Raw genomic sequence first — 23,687 nt, forward strand, 5'->3', positions numbered from 1 at the left:
TTTGCTTTACAATGGTAGCCAGAGAACAGTGAACATGCAAGGGCTGGGATTTGTGTACCAGGGGAAAAAGGGTTTGGGTTAGTTAGGGCCTCTGAAAAAAGGTGAAAAGGTAAGGAAAAGGAGAAATTCTGCACGATTGAATGTCTGCCCTGTCACTCTGTCCCCCTGATCTTTCAGAGCAGTTTTTCTATCTCCCGAGATTTAAGTTAGTTTACACAGCTCTGCCCCTCTGGTTCCCTGGAGCCTCCACCTTTGAAATCTGCAGGACAGCCTGGTCCAGGGCGCCACCTGCTGTCTGTCTCCTCTGCTGCCCCTGGGCTGAACTGGGGCTTTTGTCTTTTTGGCACCACCATCCCTGCTCATCTACCAGCAGCCCTTCTTCATGACATCAGGTCTACCTTGGTCTTGGAGCCAGGTAAGATTTCAGGGTTTTCTTGAAGTCTGACACCAGATCCAATCCTGTGGCAGATGGTGGGGCCTGAGGCTTAAACCGTGATTAAAATCATTTCTTGCATCAGGTCTGTGCTTCCCCAGTTTGGGGCAGTGGCAATAGGCCATCATAGTGACCTTGACCAGTGGCGCGGGAGAATGGAGGGAAGAGGAGTGACTCACTGTGCACCTTCCCTGTAGGGTTACCAGCTTGAGGTCTCATGGTGCGTTGGACTCTACTTTCTTTAGTCTCCGGAATTTGTCATCATCCAGTGCTGTTTTCCTTATTACGCAGGGTTGTCAGGAAGGATTGGGGGCAGTCCGCTGTCTCCAGTCAGACTATGTATGATACGGTCCGCTAAAGGCAATTTGAAAGGGGACAGGCCTAGAAGGTTGGGGAGGCCCCCAGATTTGACTCTCGCAAATCGCGCGTTACACAGTGCGCCTCCGGGGAAGAACTAGAATACACTGAGCCCAGGATCCCGTGCCCTCGGATTTCACCCCAGCTCAGAAAGTCCCCTCCTAGCTCCATTCTTCTTTGAGTGTCCCTTCAAACAAGTCCTGGAGACCGTAAGCTCCCAGAGTAGTCCTAGACTTCCCCTTTAAGACTCCCGGCTCCTCCCATCACGCTGCGTCGCAGTCTTACCTTTAAAACAGCTTCCGCAAGGCAGGACAGCGGCGCGGTGGTCACGGCTCCTTTAAGCTCGAGCTCCGCCCCTGGCTCACCACCCCATCGTTTCCTCTCGGGTTCCATCCCGCACCAGGTGCCCAGGCGGGTTGTGCGGCGTGGCGCGCGTTGGTGAGCGCAGGGTCGAGGGGGGCCCGAGGACACGTTCCCGAGCTTTCCTCGCCCTTGCTGCGTCCTCGCGGGTCCCGGGGGCGGGGCTGGAGCTGCGACTGGGGTTGGGGGAGATGAGGCGGTCCGGAGCGCGGGAGTGGTGGGCCTGGCCTGGCGGAGCTGGGGGAGGGGCTCAGGTGACTTAGGGGAGGGGCTCAGGTGACCTCGGGGAGGGGGTGGTCCCCCCGCGGTGTGCGCCTTACTATGGAGAGTGTGGGGCACTGGAGTTTACGGTCAGGCGTCATTGCCCCTCTTCGTTGCCCTGCCAATGCCCCGGTACAGCCCGGTTGCGGAATTGTAACCCCGTGGTCTCTTGGGACCCAGGCCCCTCTGGGGGACGGCTGCCGGCCAATCTGTCCGTCTGAGACCACAGTCGTGGAGGCCGCTGTGGAGGCCCAGGCTGATACCCGGGGCTTTTGGGGGTGGTGGCATGAGGGCAGCGGTCCGCTCTGGGACTCCTGGCAAAGGTGGGGGCCAGGAGCGGAGAGTGTGGCCACTAGCTAACCTGGGACAGACGTCTATCTGCCTCCCCCAGATACAGGCTGAATTGTGGGTGGGGACCTGGGTTCCTAACCTTCTCTCCCATCAGAGAGTTGGCTGTCACCATGGCAATGCGGGAGCTGGTGGAGGCCGAATGCGGGGGTGCCAACCCACTCATGAAGCTGGCCGGGCACTTCACCCAGGACAAGGCCCTTCGGCAGGAGGGGTTAAAGCCTGGTCCCTGGCCACCAGGAACCCCAGCCTCTGAGGCAGTGAGTATTCTTGAGATGGAAAGCCCAAGTGGTGGCTGGGAATGGAGGGTCCACATGTACACTTAACTCCTTTCTCTGTTGCAGCAATTTTCAGCTGGTGTGCGGCAAGAATTTTAAAAACATGCTGCACCTGACTATTTAGACAAGGGCTCTGACCTTTTTGCCTTTACATTGTCAAATAAAAAAGTGACACCAGCCAATAATACAATAATAGCAGTTAGTGTGAATGAATTAATATTATACCTATTTTTTTTTGGTCAGGTCAATAAAAACTGTAATTTTTTTTTTTTTGGTGTGCTGCAGAATTGTAGTAATTAGTTGCATGAGATAAAAAACGTTGAAAAATCACTGCTCTATTGTGTTGCGAATAATAATTACCACTTAATGAGTGTTTACTGAGTAAATGGGTAAACACTCATTTACTGAGCAATATACTAAGCACTGTTCACCTTTACATTGATAAAGGCAGCCATTTTATCGGTGAAGAAACGGGGGCTCAGAGAGGTACTGTGACTTGCCCAAGGTCATATAAATGGCAGACCTGGAGTTTTAACCCAGTTGAAGTTAGTTGTGTGTCTGGTCTTCACCACTGTACCATGTTGTTTCCCTTCTGTCTTAGGTCTCTAAGCCTTTGGGCGTAGCCTCTGAAGATGAGGTAAATATACCAGTTTCTTTTGTTGCAGTTTTTTTTCCCCCTCATTGTGTTTTTACTTTAAATTTGGCTCACCCATGTTTCAGTCTTTGGACTTTCCTGACCAAATGAAATTTGCCTTTGCCTTCCTGCTTATTTTTAGAAATGTATTCTTTGAGTATTTCCAAATTAATAGTTTCTCTGTTTCCTTGTAGTTGACATTAGTAACCCCTACCCCATGGGTCTGTCACTTGCTGGGTTCATCTCACCATCTCTCTTCTGACAGTTGGTGGCAGAATTCCTCCAGGACCAGAATGTACCACTTGTATCGCGTGCCCCTCAGACCTTCAAGATGGATGACCTCCTGGCAGAGATGCAGGAGATTGAACAGTCAAGCTTCCGCCAGGCGCCCCAGAGAGGTGGGTCCAAAGTCTCGTGAGAGGGGAGATCACCATTTTCTGTGTAGATAGAGCCCAGGGGTTTTATATTTGGTTGCTGCTGGGACTGGGAAGCTGAGATGCAGGAGGAGAAGAAAGCAACAGTGTTTTCATGTGCCCTCAGGGTTCTTTATGCATGATAGAATAATACATATTTCTTTTGTTTCTTAGTTCTCTCTTTCTCTCTCTTAAGCCCCTGGTGTGGCAGACTTGGCCTTATCTGAAAATTGGGCCCAGGAGTTTCTTGCAGCTGGAGATGCTGTGGATGTAACTCAGGATTATAATGAGACTGACTGGTCCCAAGAATTCATTTCTGAAGTGACAGGTGAGGTTCCTCATGGAAAAATCTAAATGGTTCCTATGGGGCAAAGTTCTACACTGTTACCATAATTCGTCTTAGGATAGAGAGTCATTTTAGCTGCTTGTGACTTTTTTGGACTCTTGATTATTTCTATGGTGCACTGAACCTGATTTCCCTTAGGTTATAATAATAGGTAATTGAAACTTATATTTAAAAGAGGACTGGGTTTGAACTGGGGAAAAGATTTGAGAGAGAGAGAGAGAAAGAACATGAATGAGAACATGAGGAGTTATGTTTACCTCTTTGTTACCTGAAACTTTATTACTGTAGTTTGGTGGAGAGACTGCGTAGATTGCAGTGTGGCCCAGGAAGAGAGAAATATTTAATACAGCCTGTGGGATTCTGGCATTAAGACATCTTGAACAGGATTCGGCCTTTGAAGATGGAATTGTTGAGTTCAAGGGCCTGAAGTATAAGATCTTGGAGAGCAAAGATCATACCTTGATGATAAAAACTAATAATAATAGCTAATGGTTATTTACTATGTTTAAGGCTTTGTGTTAAGTGCTTTAAATGCATCTTCTATTTAATCCCCATGAGAACCCTTGAGCTAGTTACTGTTTTTATTCCTGGTTTATAGATAAGAAAACTGCCCAAGGTGACACAGCTTTGTGAGTGGTGGAGTTGGGATTTGACTCTGGGTTTGAATGATTCCAGACCCTGTAGGGTTAACCATCATGTGGCTCTGCCAGGCCTATAGCTTTGGCTCTTCAGGGTCTCAGCCAACTTTTTCCTCTGAGAGAGTCCATTCTCACTGCATCCTCTGAGATTGATTTTTCTCTCCCCTAATCCTGTCTGGGGTATGGAAGAAGGGCATTCTCTTCAGCTTTTCTCTTCTTGATTGCCCTCAGAGAAAAGCATTGTTAGCCTTTTTCTAATTTAAGAAATCCAAGAATAACAAGAGATTCAAAGGGACAAAGTTACAAAGATCCTAGAATCTCAGGGTGCTCACATCATCATAGTTCTGAATTTTCTTGAGGTGATGAGTGGGACCTAATTGGTTTATCCCTCATCATTTTTATTCTTCTAAAGATAGGGCTTACTGCATACACAGGAGAAAACCCCCAAAATTTAACAGCTAAAACTCACCTTTGATAAAGCCAGTGGTCTCTTTTATCATGACTCCCTTTCCTACCCTTAAGTTGAAGTTGAAGGTAAATAGCAGGTGCTCTTGGTTCATTAATCGTGCTGTGCACATTATATTCTCAAACCTATTTGATCTTTATAGGAACACTTACAAGGTAGGTATTCCTCCCCTATTTTATGGATAAGGAAACTGAGATTTGGAAAGGTTAAATACTTTGTCCAGAATTATTCAATAAAGAGATGACATTTGAACGCATGTCTGTTGCCTGTAGTCTCTATACTTAGAACCATTACACTATCATTGAGAAATCTGAGCTGTAACAGGGACCCTCCACTAGACTGAGATGGTGTCTCATGGAAACCTTAGACCTAAGTGCTGTCTCTCATTATGGAGAGTCTTCTGTTGTAATGTGTGGGCATCAGTTATTTTTCATAGCTCAAAAAAAGAAAAAAAAAATCACTACTATATAGGCATTAAGACTGATGAGATTTTTGTTATAATTATCTGAATTGTTTGCAGCCGTTGAAATCTTCCATAATGTGTAAACTTCAGAAAAACACTTTGGGCCTGTCTTACCTGTGATACCCTCTTTGGGAGAGCTCTCTCTTCTTTTTCTTATGTTCTTTTGTAACCATGTCTGCTTCACAGGAGCAAGGACATGGGAAGCTGGGAAGAGAAGCTGAGCTATTTGGAGTCTGCCTTCATAAAAAATGTCCTATTGCAGTAGTATATTGCTTTGTATGTAGTGGATCTTCAGTATTTAGGGAATGAATGAAGTGAGATCTGGGAGAAAAGGCTAAAGAAAATTGATTTTCTAGTAATTAAATTTTTTTGATTATTCTGATAACATTAGTGGGTGATATAATTATACTGATGATATAGATCACCTATTACTTTATGGTTAAGTAGACTGAGATGAGATAAGGATATATTCTTGAAAGTCTTATTATTTTCTAATCTCCATTGTTACAAATATAGACTTAAGTTTAAAAGGCACCTTGAAGTTAATTTTTGTTTGTTTGTTTTAATGTTCTATTTGGAAATAATTATAGTTTTACTGGAAGTTGCAAAAAAATGTACAGAAAGGTTCTGGTTTTCTTTTACACTGTTTCCACCAGTGATAACATTTTGCATAAATAACTGTTAGTTATGCAAAATATCAAAATAGGAAATTACCCACAGAGCTTATTAGATCTCACCAGTTTTACATGCCCCTATTTATGTGTGTGTATAGTTTCATGCAGTTTTATCACGTGTAGATTTGTGTAACCACCACCACAGTCAACGTATAGAATTATTCCATGACCACACCAAGCTCAGTTTTTAGTCTGCCATATTTCTTGATGGACTCTGTCCCCCTAACCCTAATTTTCTGGGCTGAATAATTCTCTGTCTCATGATTGCTCACGTCTAGAAATGAAACATAACCTTAATGAGTTTGAGTTTAAATTATTTTTATTTATTTATTTTTTTACAGAGACAGTCAGAGTGAGAGATAGACAAGGACAGACAGACAGGAACAGAGAGATGAGAAGCATCAATCATTAGTTTAGACAGCCTCAGCTAACATGGTATGTGAGGTTCAGTGATAATCATGAGAGAGAGAGAAACCTGTACTTCTGTAGGAAAGCAGTGGGCAGCAGTAGCAGAAGGGGATTGTCCTGGATCTCCCCTGGATAACAGAGGAAGAGGCTATGGAACAAAAGGAATAACCATCTCATTGTAATGTTTACTACTTGCGGTGTGGATTTGCAGTAAACAGCTGTGATAGCAATAGCTAATATTTGTTATTTTGTGCTTTATATGTGCATTATCTTATTTGGCCTTTATAACAATCCCTATGAGGTAGCTACTATTATTTCTATTTTATAAATAAGGAAATGGGAACTTGGAGGGTTAAGTAATTTGTCTGAAGCTGGATGGTGGAGTTGGGATTTGAGTGCAGGTAGCTTGATTCTAGAAGCTACATTCTCTACCACTGTGCTGTCTAGCAAACACAGAAACTTTTGATAAGGGTAGGAAGTTCTGAGTTTTTGACTTGGGGTCGATGTGCCTAGATGCAAGGAACACATAGTGAGCTGTATGTGGTGAACATTCTGAGTTGGATGTTTGGTATCTAGGTTGTTTGCTTGAATTCTACTCATCTGTGTGACCTAGGAGAGTCCCTTTCCCTTTGTCGGCCTTAATTGCTTCAATCTTAGAGGTATCCATATGGATCCGATTTTCTGTAAAATGTCTCAAAAAATATTGTGAAGGCCAAGTGGTATTTTATTTTGACTTCTTTATTAAAGCAGGTTCCCAATGCCAGAAAATTCTGAGCCTTGTGGCTAATATGGCCAGATGTCAAATTACAGATATTTGAAGATGTCTTTTTTCACCTCAGTGATTTTCTTTTAATCTATCTCATGTCTCTTTTAAAGTCCAGGTACTTTGTATTTTTTCACAGAAATGGTGTTCTCTAGAAGGGGCATTTGTGGTTGCAGTATGCTTTTGCAAAAAGCTCTAGTTGAGAGTAAGGAGTGAATGGAGAGTAAGGGGCAGGAACTAGTGATTTTTCAACAGAATGGGACAAAGGAACTGGGGGGTGCTATAAAGTCTGTGTTAAGCATCTCCTTAGGTCACTACTCTTGAGCCAACAGTCTCGTTGGGGCAAAGGAAAAATAAATGTTGCCTCTAAGAGCGAGTGAGGGAAATCTGGATATAAATGTTGAGAACCTGTGAAAATAAGAGACTGAATTTATGACCAAAAAATTTGTCAACTGTATTTTTTATTGTACTAGTAATAGATTACTTAGTTATACTTAGGTATGTTCTGAGAGTCTTGCTCCTTTGTTTTTTTTCAGCTTTTGAAAATACTTCCTCAGATATTGAGATTACTTTGTTGAAATTATTAAAGCAAAGTCTCAGTTAAATGGAGTGTAAAGTTCTGCTAAACATTAATACTGGGGGGATAAATCTCAGTTTTAAAATTAATGACAGCTCTTCAAATTGGGGACAAAGACAAGATGTCCATCTTCGTATCTGGTTTGTAAAGATGTGATGCAGAGTAGAAGGAAGGAACACTGCAGGCTCACGTTTTCTCTGTTTACTCGTTTTTTACTTTTTTTTTTGTATTTTTCTGAAGTTGGAAATGGGGAGGCAGTCAGACAGACTCCCGCATGCGCCCGTCCAGGATCCACCCAGCATACCCACCAGGGGGCAATGCTCTGCCCATCTGGGGTGTTGCTCTGTTCCAACCAGAGCCATTCTAGCACCTTAGGCAGAGGCCATGGAGCCAACCTCAGCGCCCAGGCCAACTTTGCTCCAATGGAGCCTTGGCTGAGGGAGGGGAAGAGAGAGACAGAGAGGAAGGAGAGGGGGAAGGGTGGAGAAGCGGATGGGTGCTTCTCCTGTGTGCCCTGGCCGGGAATCAAACCCAGGACTCCTGCATGCCAGGCCGATGCTCTACCACTGAGCCAACTGGCCAGGGCCTTGTTTACTCATTCTTTACAGTCCCATTGAATAATTTTTCTTTGCCTTTTCCCCCCTGGTCCCGGAATAGTAAAGGGCGAAGTCCTAGAGGTTGAGAAACAGAGTTTGGCACCCTCATTCGATCTGTGGCCTTGATTTGTTTATTCAGATGTTGCAGCAGTGCCCTTTGTCACTAGAGCTAAGACAATTTCTAGAATTAGACTTAAAAACATAGCCCTCAAAATTAATCAAAAGTGACTGAAGTCAGCATAGTGTTTATCCCTGGGGGATGGAGGTATGAGGGAAACTTCGAGGGAACTCTGAATATTCTGTATCTTCATCAGGTGGTGGTGATTTGAGTGTATTTATATGTGGAAGCGAATGAAGCAGTCTACTTAAGCTTGGCACGCTTTATGTACTTTCATGTTTGTATTTTACATCTCAATTAAAAAGTGAAAAAAACAAACGCCCGTTGGGAAGAGTGGACCCATGTATCTTTAGCTCTAGCTCAGCCTTCTGCTTTTCAGATGGTCTTGGTAGGTATATTCAGATGAAACGTGCTGCTTGGCTGCTTTCATTGGGAGGATGTGAACTCTAGGTGGGGGACAGACTGGAGATCTGGTTACGGAACAAGAGCTCCTCTGTTCTCCCTGGATCCCTTGCTGCTTCCCAATAGCACCTTCGAGGAAGGTGGAGACTCTAGTTTAGGGGTCCCCAAACTACGGCCCGCGGGCTGCATGCAGCCCCCTGAGGCCATTTATCCGGCCCCCACCGCCCTTCTGAAAGGGGCACCTCTTTCATTGGTGGTCAGTGAGAGGAGCATAGTTCCCATTGAAATACTGGTCAGTTTGTTGATTTAAATTTACTTGTTCTTTATTTTAAATATTGTATTTGTTCCCGTTTTGTTTTTTTACTTTAAAATAAGATATGTGCAGTGTGCATAGGGATTTGTTCGTAGTTTTTTTTATAGTCCGGCCCTCCAATGGTCTGAGTGACAGTGAACTGGCCCCCTGTGTAAAAAGTTTGGGGACCCCTGCTCTAGTGCCTGCTCTTTCTTACTGAGTTTCCTGGCACTTCATGCAAAAGGGTTTGGTCATTACTCCTTTTCTGAGCCTTTTTATTTTGTCTCCAGTTCCCAACTCAGTAAGTTTCTGCCCCAGGCCCCTTGAGGGGCAGTGGGTTGGATGTGGGAAATTTAGTAATATTTTCTTTTGACCAGGGGTCTCTGAGGGATCAAGTAGGATTTTGACTGCTTTGGCTTGGTCCAGTTAGTACTCTTTCCTTGCCAGCTCACTGAGTCCTGTATAATTTCCCCAACTCTCTGCTCCTTGCAGACCCTTTGTCTGTGTCCCCTGCGCGCTGGGCCGAGGAATATCTGGAACAGTCCGAGGAGAAGTTGTGGCTGGGAGAGCCTGAGGCAACAGCTGCCGCGGATCGCTGGTGAGTGCAGCTCCTTCTTTCTGGATGGGTCCCTGTGGGAGGAGGATGGGACAGTTTTCCAGCCCCTTCCAGTCTCCTCCAGCCACATTCCCAAACCAGCTTGTAACCCCCTCGTTTTGTACATTAAGGTTTCCACTTGTGTTATCCCTGAGAATCCTAACTGCCCATACAGAAGTTCATAGTTTTACCTTATGCACTCTGTTTCCGTTTTATTTTGGAGCCGATCTATATTCCTTCTCTCTGTAAAGATATGTGTGGGAAAAGGGAGAGGTACAAGGATGTCTGTCACTAGCACTTTACCACTCCTGCCCAAATGTCCTTCTTTAATGTAAATTGGAATTTGTACATTCTTAACGAGAGAGTTGAGTAAGGTCACTTTCTTTTCTCCCACAGGAACTGTGATAGCTGTGGGCTGGGAGTGGGGAATAGCCTGGGAAGGTAATGGCTAACAAATGTGTAAAGTTAGTCTGGCCTTACCTGTTCCAGGTACGACGAGTATCATCCTGATGAGGATCTGCGGCACACTGCCAGTGACTTTGTGGCCAAAGTAGATGACCCCAAATTGGCTAACTCTGAGGTAAGCCAAACCCACTGCTGCCTTGCCCAGCAGACCTGGTCTTGGAAGTGAAGGGTCTGGCTTCTCTTACCCTAGCTGAGTTTAAAGAGAAGGAGATGAGATCCCAGGCCCATTCCTTCCAGTCTGGAGAATGGAGACTTTGAGTCCTTCCTCTTTCCTTCCAACATGCTTTCCCTCGTTTCCTTGCCTGCTAACCCTTTCTCTTTTCTGTGCCTTCTCAAATCTTTAGAGCCAGAAATCCCTTTCTTTTTTTGCTCTCTACATTTTTTAGGATCTTTAGCATATCTTGTCTGTAGCCAGAGATGGTCAGAGGGGAGGGTAAGCGCAGGCTCCTCTTGGGCATGGTTGAGAGTGCACACCTGGAAGTTCTCTCCCGAGTGGCCTATGTGTGTCTCTGTGCCCCAGTTCCTGAAATTCGTGCGGCAGATTGGCGAGGGGCAGGTGTCCCTGGAGTCCGGTGCAGGGTCGGGCCGAGCTCAGGCAGAACAGTGGGCAGCAGAGTTTATACAGCAGCAGGTAGGACATTGTCACTTCCCAGTCCCACTTCAGAGCCAGCTGGTGCCCTAGGTCTTGGGTCCAGTGTTCAGTGGTTCCAGATGGGGAAGGGGTTTTATTGCCAGCTTGTCTTGGTAGCACCCAGGTCTGAGTGGGTGGGAAAGAGATTCTGAGAAGGTTCTCAGAAGTGTCCAGGTTGGTGGTGTTCAGTGGGTATTTAGTTGGTGTTTAGTGGGTACTTAGTTAGTGGCGGTGGTATGACTGTATTTCTTTGCCACAGGGTACATCAGATGCCTGGGTTGACCAGTTCACAAGATCAGGAAACACATCTGCCCTTGATGTGGAGTTTGAACGAGCCAAAACAGCTATAGAGGTGAGAGCAGATAGTGCAGGAACAGACGCCCCAAGAGAAAAGACTCCATTGGAGAGAGTGGGTGTGTTAACATCAAAGATGATGAGCACGGTGTTCCTGGATCTTCCATGTCAGAATTGCTAGGGGTAGGGTAGGTGCCTCTAAAATGCCAATACCTGGCATCACTGCAGATGACTGAATCAGAATCTGGGGTAGGATCTAGGAATCTGCATTTTTAAAAAGCTTCAGATGCTCGTAAACACATTGAAATTTAAGAACTGCTGCCTCAGGGAATCGTTCTAATGGAGCTGAGGGTGGGATGGGGTGGTCATGATGTATCCCCTTTTTCTATCTGCCTTCCCTTCCTTACAGTCTGATGTCGATTTCTGGGACAAGTTGCAGGCAGAGCTGGAGGAGATGGCGAAGCGGGATGCTGAGGCCCACCCCTGGCTTTCTGACTATGACGACCTCACGACTGCTTCCTATGACAAGGTAAGAACTAGTTTTTTAGATTGCAGGGTTTCCTTGTTTGTTTGTTTTTTCTTTTTAAGTTTATTAATTGATTTGAGAGAGAGAGGAAGGAAGGAAGAAAGAGAGAAACATTGCTTTGTTCTTCCACTTATTTATGTATTCATTGGTTGATTGTATGTACTGTGATCGAGGATTGTAACCACAATGCTCTAACCTGGCCAGGGCAGTATTTCCTTGTTTTGTTATCTCTCCTTTAATCCTGAATTTGGGTACTCACTTTTAAGTAATTATTTTCTTGAGCCCTTTCGCATGAGGAAGTCTGAAACATTCCTGTGCCCCTGATGTCCTCTAGTGATTGAGAGTATGCTGTATTCATAGAGTTTGATGGTTAGGAATAGCAGACCACCCTCATTAAATAACAGTGACACAGTGGTGGTACACCTATGATAGAGGTTTGCACGTGATGCAGTCAGAGCACAAACGAGGAGGCTCTGCTTTGGAGATTGAAAACATTTTGAGTAAATTGATAACTCCTTTAGTGTGGAGTGGTAGTGGGTAGACTATCTTTGTGTTTCCATACCTTAATACCTTTGTACTTTTTAAAACTGACAGGCTTATTTTAAATTCTGACCTCTTCCTTGAAAGTAGAACCACTTGCTCCAATTTAGAGTGTTTTCAAAGAATTATATTAAATGTTAGGAAAATTTCCTAGCAGTCCGTGGTGAAAGATGATCGAATTTTTGCATATAACATATACTGTTGACCTAGAAGTGTGTGTTATTTCAGGGATATCACTGTGAAAAAAATACGACCGGTGGGTTGTAGGGCATTTGGGGGTGTGGTTAATAATTGAGCTGCCGAGATGAAGCATGATTGGGAAGGGAGAGAATTTCTTGGTTTCGTGATGTCTTCTCAGCTCGGATCTGTCTGGGAAGGGATTCTGGGGCTGGAACCAGGGATGCGATATAAGACCAGATGTTGGAGGTAGACCTTGATGACATAAGGGAGCTGTGCAGAGATAGAGACGAATAACATTCAAGATAACTTTAAAAAGACAAGGATAACTTTAAAAGCCAGTGAAAAACTTAGTACTCAGAGAAATATGATTTTGTTTGTTACCCCAGTCTGATTTCTTGAGAGCTATCCAGTAATACAGCGATTTTCAACCTTTGTTATCTTGTGGCACACGTAAACTAATTCCTAAAATTCTGTGGCACACCAAAAAATATCTTTTTTACTGATCTGACACACACACAAAAATGGTCTAATTTTGATTCATTCATACCAGAGTTATTGTTGTGTTGGCTGTTGTCATTTTTTTAAATTTGACAATCTGAGGAAAAGAGGTCAGTACCCTGACTGAAGAGTCAGGTAGTGTATGTTTTAAAAATCCTTGCGGCTCCCCAGTGCGCCGGCTGTGGCACATTGGTTGAAAATCGCTGCACTAATATAGAAAAGAGCTGACTCTTGGGGACCCCACCCTATGTTTTAGCATAATAAGAATTTCTTCTATAGCATTCTGATCTGGAAGAACTTTAGGAAGTACCTGGAGATATTTCTTTTATTAATTTGTATTAATTTGATAAGTTACCTAGGCCCCCTTGACTAAAAAATGGCAAGTTATAAAATTTTAGATAAAAATCTCTATGCTTTTGATAAATATAGTCATAGACATAGCACTAGTTTCATATGAGCATTTTCTGTTAGCATTTGTTTACTCACATATTAATGACATGCTCGGAATAAATTTTTAAATTAAAAACTTAAAAACATAATTATGCTTTTAGATTCTTAAACCCTATTTGATATGATTGATACCTTGGGGTATATTGTAAAATTAGGATTAGAAACATTTGCATTAGTAGTCCATAGAAGTATGTTTTACTTTATTACTCACTAATAATGAACAATTCGACTTTTATTTGGCTTTGTGCTATTACTGAATTATATGTCATTAGTACTTTTTTTCCCCCAAAATGTGACTCTGACTCTTATCAGATAAATTCATGGGTCTCTGATATACTGTTTTATATTGATGGCACTCTTAATTTTTCAAGACAACAGCTATCATTCAAGCAGATATTGTATACTGTTAGGCATTAAGGGGAAGTTTCTGTGATGGGGCACACTCTTAGTAGTCACCCTATTTTTGCAGTGTGGTCCTATGAGATTTTTGAATAGACCAGACATTGATCAGACCTAGTGATTGGCTTGGATTAGATTTTTAGGATGTAATAGTGTTAAAGATACCTTTAGAGTACTCTTTTTCATCTATGTAAATATTCTAATTTTGAAATTTTCTCCCTCATTAGCATTTGATAAAATCTCAAAGAGAATAGAGCATGAGTAGGAGGATATTTAGAGAATCCTGTGGTTGCATCATGATGGCACTGACTTGTTGCATTGTCTGCTGAGGATAATACCTATTCATGAATAGTATTTTAAGCTTTTTGGTAAGGCTTTGTGAGTATTCTTTTTTTTGTGTGTGATTGACTGGGAGAGAGTCAGAGAGAGGGATAGATAGGGACAGACAGACAGGAGGGGAAAGAGATGAGAAGCATCAATTCTTTGTTGCGGTACTTTGGTTGTTCATTAATTGCTTTCTCTTATGTGCCTTGACGGGAGTGGGGCTACAGCAAAGCGAGTGACCCCTTGCTCAAGCCAGCGACTTTGGGCTTTAAGCCATTGACCTTTGGGCTCAAGCCAGTGACCATGGGGTCATGTCTGTGATCCCATGCCCAAGCCAGCTGACCCCGCACTTAAGCTGGATGAGCCCACACTCAGGCTGGTGACCTCGAGGTTTCAAACCTGGGTCCTCTGCGTCCCAGTTCGATGTGCTATCCTCTGTACCACTGCCTGGTCAGGCATGACCATTCTTATTTGATGCTTTCAGTAGGTCTGAGAGGCAGGAATTACTTTCATTATGAAATTGTGTTATAGGTGACCATGATCTCTGTTTCCTACATGATGCTTAAGACAAGGACTGATGATGGCCAGTAGTTGAGAATGAATATAGAAAGATTTATTTTTTTGAACTTTAATAGTCTAAGGTGGGCATTGGCAAACTAAAGCCCTCCAGTAAATCTATCCTGCCACCCCTTTATTAGTTTGTGAGCTGAAAATGGTTTTAACATTTTTAAGTTGTTGAAAAAAATGAAACGTACGATTTTTGACATGTGAAAATTAGATAAGCCATACTTAATTATTTAAATAGTATCTGTGGCTACTTTCTCAATCCAGTGGTAGAATTGAGTAGTTGTGACAAAATGTTACTTGGCCCTACTTAACAGAAAAGGCTTGCTGATGCCTGTTGCAGGGTCGTTTTCTGCCTGTGAGTTTTCATATTGTATAGAGATGTCCCTGAACATTACCTATGTTCGACATGAACGTACTTTTTATACATTGACCCCAAATCCATCTTGTTTGTGTATGTCTCGCTTCTTAAACCTTCATTGTAATTATTTAATTTTGTCACAAATAATTTCCATCTGATGACTTTTATTTAGAACTTTCTGGTAAGATAAGTGTTCCTGATTCTTCAGCAGTTTCTCAGTAGTAGTGTGCTTATTATGTATACTTTCATTTCAGTTTATCCTTAACTGCAATATTTTGCTTTTTGTTGTCTTCTGGTATATTGTTTTGTGATAGTAACCATTTATTCTCCAAAGGGAACATTTTTTTGCTTGTTTGAAATCACGCAGTTTATTAGTGACTGCCATTTTGCTTTATTACCTCCCTGCCTAACATGAAATAATACTACTAGACAGAACTGTGCAAAGAGCACCATGTCTTCCCTCAAATGAGAAATCCTCACGCAGAAGGGAACAGAATCTTTCTGAAGCATTTTCTGCCCTCAGGAATTTGGGGTCTAGCTTTCGTTTACTATCAGATACAGTTTAATATTAATAACTCTTAAGAATGAAATTGAGGAATAAATTAAGAATTTCAAAGTGCTTCAACACATTCCATCTTGTTATTGCCCACAATGACTCCATGAGCTAAGTAAGAGTTGGATTTGAATGGCAGGGTCTCTGAGTCCAAATTGCCTTTTCCTTTATACATTCCCACGCTATTGCAGGATAACAAGAAGTGCCTGTTGAGTACCTAAGGAGAGCTTATCTCATTACTGTAAGCAAATCCTGGTAAGACACGTGTTCTGTTCCGTGGTTGAGCAGTCAAGGATGTGGAAATCCAGGCCTATAAAGAGTTCCTAAAATAAACTTATTCCCATCTTGGAGTTTGTAGACTAGCCTCGCTGTGAGGCTAGTTTATATCCTTATTGTGAACAGGATATAGAAGTGTGAGCACAAAACTGAATGATTTTACTGTGGTCATAGATGATCTATTAATACAGGAAACTTGCCAGAGTTTATTCAGATACCTTTTTGGAGACCTTCATCTTCTCTACCTCTGTCTTGGTTGTCGTCTATTCCAGCTGCTTTGTGAGGGCTCCTTCTTATATGGGATGTCACTTGTCTTTTCTTCCCTGTAGGGGTACCAGTTTGAGGAGGAGAACCCCCTGCGTGACCACCCCCAGCCTTTTGAGGAAGGGTTGCGGAGACTTCAGGAGGGCGACCTGCCCAATGCAGTGCTGCTTTTTGAGGCAGCTGTGCAGCAGGATCCTAAGCACATGGAAGTGAGTGACTCATTCTGACTTCCGGATGGAGACTGCTCCTCCAGTTCTGAGGGAGGCCCCAAAGAGTAGTACTACAGATGGATTAGGGCCTGGGTGATGGCTTGGGGTGGGGACTGAGAGTGAGATGGTGAGTGGGGGGAGACAGAGGAAGGGAGGACGGAAAGGTGAAAACAGGGGTGATGGAATCTGTCAACTTCTTCCTAGGCTTGGCAGTATCTGGGTACCACCCAGGCAGAGAATGAACAGGAACTGTTAGCCATCAGCGCACTGCGGAAGTGAGTACACAGGAGGGTGCGGTGCGGTGACTCCGGGGCTCTGCAGAAAGCCTTGGGAATGATAGGAGCTCAGGTCCAGATCCTTGTCTTCTTTCTGGCCACTAACAAGAGTGTGTCTCATGACTGAAACTCTAACATTTGTAGTGAGTTGTAGATAAGTGGTTCTGTTCCTTCAAAAACATTTTATTTGTGGGACCCTGGCAGGTTCCCTTGCTGCTAAAATGTTTCCTGTGACTTTCTTAATAAGTTGCACTCAGAGGATTCCTCTGTATCTTAATCTGAGGGAGCTGGCAGGTGAGGCCATCATGATTACATTCTGAAGCCTGGCTTGCATCCCAGGGTGCTGATGGGTGCCAGCGTCACTGTAGTGACCGCTCTGCCCATCTCTGTCCAAACAGGTGTCTGGAGCTAAAGCCAGATAACCGGACTGCACTGATGGCACTGGCTGTCAGCTTCACCAATGAGTCCCTGCAGCGACAGGCCTGTGAGACCCTGCGAGACTGGCTACGCTACACACCGGCCTACGCCCACCTAGTGGTGCCCGGGGAAGCAGGGGCTGGCGGCGCAGGGCTCAGCCCCAGCAAGCGCATCCTGGGGTCCCTGCTGTCCGAGTGAGTGAGGAGCTCCTGGGGTGAGCATGGTAACCTGACTGGGAGGAGAACCTTGATTTTGTAAGTTTAGATAGATTGAGACTCGAGGGTCTAAGAGTGAGATGGAGGACCCAGGCTGTACTTGAAGGAGGGCTGCATTCTACAGTGTAATGCTGGGACAGGATAAAGAACAGGTTTCTTTCTTTTTTTTTACAGAGACAGGGAGTCAGAGAGAGGGATAGATAGGGACAGATAGACAGGAACAGAGAGATGAGAAGCATCAATCATCAATTTTTTGTTGTGGCGCTTTTAGTTATTTACTGATTGCTATCTCTTATGTGCCTTGACTGCGGGCCTTCAGCAGACCGAGTAACCCCTTGCTCAAGCCAGCAACCTTGGGTCCAAGCTGGTGAGCTTTGCTCAAACCAGATGAGCCCGTGCTCAAGCTGACGACCTCGGGGTCTCGAACCTGGGTCCTCCACATCCCAGTCCGATGCTCTATCCACTGCGCCACCGCCTGGTCAGGCAAGAACAGGTTTCTAAATTGGAATTTGGGAGTAGAGTAGGAGGGATGGCTGATAGATTGATGAATCTCCGAGATATGATTGAATAATTAAGGAATTATTTTGCAGGGGTGCGAATACAGACATCCTCCTCTGCCTATTTTTTGCATTTTCTCCTTCCTTTCCAGCTCCCTGTTTGTTGAAGTAAAAGAGCTTTTCCTGGCTGCTGTGCGCCTGGACCCTACGTCCATTGACCCTGATGTGCAGTGTGGCTTGGGGGTCCTTTTCAACCTGAGTGGGGAGTATGACAAGGCGGTGGACTGTTTCACAGCGGCCCTCAGCGTTCGTCCGAATGTGAGCCTCGGAGGAGTGGAAATAGGGTGGAAGAATCATTGGTTGGAGTACTGGGATATTTTATTCTAGCCTCCCATGTACTGATTACCTTGATAGAACGGGGCAAAGATGGGTGAGTGGTGGGTAGGTAGAATCATTTGAACTTAAGGGAGTCTGTGTGGGGTGAGAGTGGTTACATTGAACCACACAGTAAACTTTTTTTTTTTTTTTGCATTTTTCTGAAGCTGGAAACAGGGAGAGACAGTCAGACAGACTCCCGCATGCGCCCAACCGGGATCCACCCGGCACGCCCACCATGGGGCGATGCTCTGCCCACCAGGGGGCGATGCTCTGCCCATCCTGGGCGTCGCCATGTTGCGACCAGAGCCACTCTAGTGCCTGAGGCAGAGGCCACAGAGCCATCCCCAGCGCCCGGGCCATCTTTGCTCCAATGGAGCCTTGGCTGTGGGAGGGGAAGAGAGAGACAGAGAGGAAGGCGCGGTGGAGGGGTGGAGAAGCAAATGGGCGCTTCTCCTGTGTGCCCTGGCTGGGAATCGAACCCGGGTCCTCCGCACGCTAGGCCGACGCTCTACCGCTGAGCCAACCGGCCAGGGCCACACAGTAAACTTTTGAGGAGAAAGGAAGGGGATCGTAACATATATTAGCTAAACAGATTGGTGAATCTGGGGAAAGACTAGGCAGAATTTGATCTGAGCCTGGCCCATGTTCCTAACCCTTCTCCATCCCTGTCCCAGGACTATTTGCTGTGGAATAAACTAGGGGCCACACTGGCCAATGGAAACCAGAGTGAAGAAGCAGTAGCTGCATACCGTCGGGCCCTTGAGCTACAGCCTGGCTATATTCGGTCCCGTTACAACCTGGGCATCAGCTGCATCAACCTTGGGGCTCACCGGTGAGAGTATCTGTTGAGTAATGAATGAGTGAACTCTTTCTCCCTTTTTGGCCCTAACTCTTTATGCTCTGTTCCTGTTATTTGACTAATGAGCCCCAGCTTTCTTTCGCCCCATACCAGCTGACCTACCTCCTTTCTTGGTGTTCTGCTCACCAGCTCTTGTTACTCTTTTTTTACAGGGAGGCTGTGGAACACTTTTTGGAGGCCTTGAACATGCAGAGGAAAAGCCGGGGCCCTCGGGGCGAAGGGGGCGCCATGTCAGAGAACATCTGGAGCACCCTGCGTTTGGCATTGTCTATGTTAGGCCAGAGCGATGCCTATGGGGCGGCTGATGCCCGGGATCTGTCCACCCTCTTAGCCATGTTTGGTCTGCCTCAGTGACAGTGGGATGGGCTGCCCTGTGAGTGTCTGCTTGGATGGGTCCCCGCTCCGGATGTGACTCCCTCTCCCCAAATGGGCCTACCAAGGGGGTGGGCTGACGATCATAAGCGGTACGGCCTCTCAGGAGTGGCCTCAATGTAGGGGTGGGTAGGTTTTGTCCTAGTTCCTACATAATTGTAGGAAAATGAACTGTATTATTGCTGAGTCCCTTGTTAATTCAGGGATTGCACATCCAGCTACAGATCTCTCTGCTCATCATGCCCTTTCTTGGTGCTGCTTTATGGGTAGGACCCAGAGGTAAAGGGTTACTGTTGTCATCAGCTGCCATTTCTCATAGGGTCTACCACATTTGTACTGTCTGTTCTTTTCCCCACTTGTACTGGGCACTCATAATAGTACAGTGTCCTTGGGCGGATGTATGTAGGAGGTTCTTCTACCGTGCACTTGTGATGACTGTATCTAGGATAGGATGTCAGGAGTTGGTCTGTTTGATTTCAGTGTTGGTTGGGCTCAGTAGAGCCAAGTTTTGGTAGGGGTACTCATAGTTCTGTCATTCTTGGACCTCTCCTGGCTGTGGCTCGGATTCCTTGGGTATAATGCTGCCTACAGGAATGCTGGCATCGCTATCTAGGGCTCTAGATCACTATCAAGAGCTGTGAGGGTCCATTGCTATGCAGAGTCCTCTGGGTGTTGGGTAGGAGGAAGGCTTATTTGTGGAATTAGCCTGGAAGGGGCCAGATGGGATCAGATCAAGGGCTCTGTTCGGCCTTTGGCGGGAGGACAGAACAGTGGGAGAGGCATGTGGTGGGTACAGCAGTCCCTCTTCCTCTTAGACCTATGAGTAAGACTTGAATTAGTAGCTCTTCTAGAAAGTTGGTTCAGAAATTGCCATCTTGCCAAATTCCTAGCAAAGAGGAAGTTCAGTGTTACCTTAGGTCTTTGCTGTACTTCTTGAAATGTTTCCAGGGGACAGTGTCAAAAAATCCCCTACCCCTGTAGTACTTCTGCAAGGTGAAGATGGAGGGAAGGTTAGGGAACAGCTTGGATTCTTCTCAGCTGTGCCCCGTGGAGGGAGCTACATTAACCCCCAGAAATGACTGCTGAGCCTCTTGCCTTGTCTTCAGTAGCTAATGATCAGAGAGATTTTTTTTTAAACTACCATGGTCCCAAGGTTCCATCCTGAAATTTATTTTTCTTTGTATAAATATGTGTAAATGATTTTAAAATAAAACTGTAAAATATTTGTATGAAGAATAAAAGGAACTGACAAGGGTCTGAATTCTGCCATGTGAACTTGGGGTGGTGGGACTCAGGTTGGTGTTTGGAGGCTTGGTATTCAACAATTTCCTCTTTTTCTCTTTCAAATTCTCATTAGTATATTGATTACACATCTGTCTTATCTAGTGATTATTCAGTACTTAATACATGCTAGGTGCTAGGAATAAGCTGGACAGAGTCCCTGTGTTCATGGAGCTTGTGGTTTAGCAACAGACAGATGTTTAATAATCATGCATTTTCTACACTGTACTTCTATAAAAACAATGTGGGGGTGCTTCTGTCATTGTTTGATATTTTATTGTGAATTACATGGGAGAATTTTTATAGTTTTTTAAAGTTTCATTTGGCTCTGCTTGGTTTTCTCAGGACTGTCTCAAGAGCACACTAGTGACCCATACTAGTGTGGGTAACTATCCTGGGGGAAATTTAAAACATATAAACAAATACTTATATTTGGAGATAAATGTTCATCCCCATGTTTGAACTGAAGGTAAAAAATGTCTAAAAGAGAACTGGTTTAGTAAATTTCCAGACAGTGAAGTATTATGTAGTTACTTATGGTACATTTTCCAAGGACAGTAAATTCTAAAAATAATGAGAAAAGGTTAGCAAACCACAGGTTGTCTCAAGAAAAAAATGCATTAAAAAGAGAACAAGGAAATACTCAATACGCTAAAAGTGTGGAGATTATGACTGGTCATACTTCTCTGTAATTTCCAATTTTTCTTTAGTTCATGTGCAATACTTCCACTGGAAAGAAAATAGAACACCATGAAGGAGGAGGGCATCTGCTGCCGCCACCTGGGTGGTCTCCAGGCAGCTGGAGCCCTCAGCTGTGAGGACTGGGCAGTGTGGAGCCCTGGGCTATGAGTGGGCTGGGGGGGGGGCTGAGGCAGTCATTTCTACAGCGTGGATGTATAAGAAGGAAGTGGCTGAGTCAATGGCTTGATTTTGAAAAATTCGAATCGGACAGAGCTTAAAGGACTTTTCCTCTAAGTATGACTACATAGGCTTCATCAGTTTAAAAAATTCATGTTTTGTCTCCACTAACAACATTTGGTAGATGCTGCTATGCAGAAAAAACTACTACTACTATCACTTTTGTATATTTGAAGTTATCTTACTGTCCAATGGTTCTCAAAGCCAAGGTTATTCTAAGTTGTTTAGACCATGTTAAAGCCAAGCACAAGTAAGATGGACTCTAAAAATCAGGTTAACTCAGGAGTCATCATCCTCTGTCTTTCATTTCTCAGTTTAATCAACCAGTTCAAGGTACTGGTTTATTTTAATCTAAGTGAGAACCAATTAATCTCAATTTTTTTTGTTTTGATAAATGATCCAACAGAAGAAGAAAAAACATCCAGATTGTCCAGCAAGAGGAAGGAAAAACAACTAGGGGGAATTCAAACTTTTTGTGACTGCCAACCCTAGGTCAACAGGAGATTGTACCAAAGAAAATTAGTAGCAACCAACAGTTTTGCTTCCTTCTTCATGATTAATGTCTGTTTCCCACTCCATTTACCAAGACTGCTATGGAGTGGTGCTAAAGAGCATAGATTCCGGAGTCAGACTAACTGGCTTCACAATACCACATTTGCTAGCTGGGTGTCCTTGGATGAGTTATTTGACTTGGTTTTTGTCTTTGTATTATAGATAGAAACCTAAAGGGTGGTCCTGAAAGGCAGTGAGAAAGAAACACCTTTTCCATGGACAGAATTTAGAGTACTGCATTTAGCTATTCACTTGACCTGAACAAGAGAAGGTCAGAAGTTATAGAGCCATAATGATTCATGGGTGGTGGCTAATGATTTGGCTTGATGTTAGGACCTGGGAAAGAACAAGATGGAAAGGTTAACAAGAAGAAGACAGAGAGGAGGTATGTAGATCAACCTTTTGTAAGTGCACAAAGTGTGAGGATATTTGTGTCCCATGTAAATTATCACCAAAGGTCATTTATCATGTAGATCAGGGGTCCCCAAACTTTGGCCCCCTGAGACCATTTATCCAGCCCCCACCACACTTCTGGAAGGGGCACCTCTTTCATTGGTGGTCAGTGAGAGGAGCACTGTATGTGGCGGCGCCACAAAGCGAGGCGTTGCTCATGTACAGTACTACTTCCGGTGACGTGGGACGCACACCTCACGGCTCTGGAAGCGCATCATATCACTTATTACAGCTAGCAGTGACAAATATGGAACCAGACATTGACCATCTCAGCCAAAAGCAGGCCCATAGTTCCCATTGAAATACTGGTCAGTTTGTTGATTTAAAGTTACTTGTTCTTTTAAATATTGTATTTGTTCCCGTTTTGTTTTTTTACTTTAAAATAAGATATGTGCAGTGTGCACAGGGATTTGTTCATAGTTTTTTTTTATAGTCCGGCCCTCCAATGATCTGAGGGACAGTGAACTGGTCCCCTGTGTAGAAATTTTGGGGACCCCTGATGTAGATGGTGCATAAAAATCATCTTGACAAGGTAACATACTCTGTAGATGCCAATTAACTGTTTTCCCAAGCTACTTCAGTACTTGCTTATTGTACTTATAAACAAAGTGGTCCTCAGGTGAAGAATAGAGATTATAAATGGGATCAGCAATTGGACTTTTCCTCATTAAGGCTGATCTGGGTGTACTTTTGGTGAGTACCAAAAGTGACAATTGCAGCACCCAAAGCCTTATTCCCAGTATAAGGAAAATATTTGTTCACAGACTTTCTAGATGTTAAAGGGAAGACAAATTTATTTTTATTTTATTTTATTTTTTAATAAGTTTTTTTTTTAATATTTTTTAATTTATTTTATTTTATTTATTCATTTATAGAAAGGAGAGAGAGGGAGAGGAGAGAGAAAGAGAGAGAGAGAGAGAAGGGGGGAGGAGCTGGAAGCATCAACTCCCATATGTGCCTTGACCAGGCAAGCTCAGGGTTTCGAACCGGCGACCTCAGCATTTCCAGGTCGACGCTTTATCCACTGCGCCACCACAGGTCAGGCGGGAAGACAAATTTTTTTGCTGTATTTTCAAGCAGGTCTGCAGGCTGGACTGCACTGCACCAAAGCTCATGTGCAGCAGAGCACCAGTGTGAGAGATGTAGCTTTGAATTTCGAGTGCCAGCCCTAGATGGGCAATGTTGAATCAGCTGACCAAATTGTACTCCTCTTATTTTGATGTAAACTGTTTTTCAGACTAGAGAGCAAACTGTGTAGGTCAGGGGTCGGGAACCTATGGCTTGCGAGCCAGATGTGGCTCTTTTGATGGCTGCATCTGGCTTGCAAACAAATCTTTTTTGGTGCCTTGACCAGGCAAGCCCAGGGTTTCAAACCGGCGACCTCAGCATTTCCAGGTCGACGCTTTATCCACTGCGCCACCACAGGTCAGGCGCAAACAAATCTTTAATAAAAAAAATAGTGTTAAAAATATAAAACAGTCTCATGTGTTACAACCCATTCATTTCCTACTGTT

General features: G+C 44.2%; 1 protein-coding gene across 6 annotated transcripts; it reads left to right on the forward strand.

Moving 5' to 3' along the window:
• Positions 1–345: 345 nt before the first annotated feature.
• Positions 346–20,506, forward strand: PEX5 (peroxisomal biogenesis factor 5). 6 transcript variants are annotated; one of them, XM_066261297.1, is made up of 16 exons: positions 346–415; positions 1,857–2,019; positions 2,639–2,674; positions 2,937–3,069; positions 3,281–3,412; positions 9,320–9,425; positions 9,912–10,002; positions 10,408–10,518; positions 10,778–10,870; positions 11,222–11,341; positions 15,813–15,956; positions 16,161–16,231; positions 16,630–16,842; positions 17,513–17,678; positions 18,413–18,570; positions 18,750–20,506. In XM_066261297.1, exons 2-16 carry the CDS (start codon positions 1,873–1,875, stop codon positions 18,949–18,951), a joined length of 1,923 nt encoding a protein of 640 aa, XP_066117394.1. In that variant the 5' UTR covers positions 346–415; positions 1,857–1,872; the 3' UTR covers positions 18,952–20,506. The 6 variants fall into 6 exon arrangements, with proteins under 6 accessions (XP_066117394.1, XP_066117386.1, XP_066117381.1 ...); XM_066261289.1 differs by lacking the exon at positions 346–415 and adding an exon at positions 1,063–1,193; XM_066261284.1 differs by lacking the exon at positions 346–415 and adding an exon at positions 1,093–1,228.
• Positions 20,507–23,687: the final 3,181 nt, after the last annotated feature.

The sequence above is a fragment of the Saccopteryx bilineata genome, chromosome 1 (assembly GCF_036850765.1).
Source record: "Saccopteryx bilineata isolate mSacBil1 chromosome 1, mSacBil1_pri_phased_curated, whole genome shotgun sequence".
Lineage (NCBI taxonomy): Eukaryota > Metazoa > Chordata > Mammalia > Chiroptera > Emballonuridae > Saccopteryx > Saccopteryx bilineata.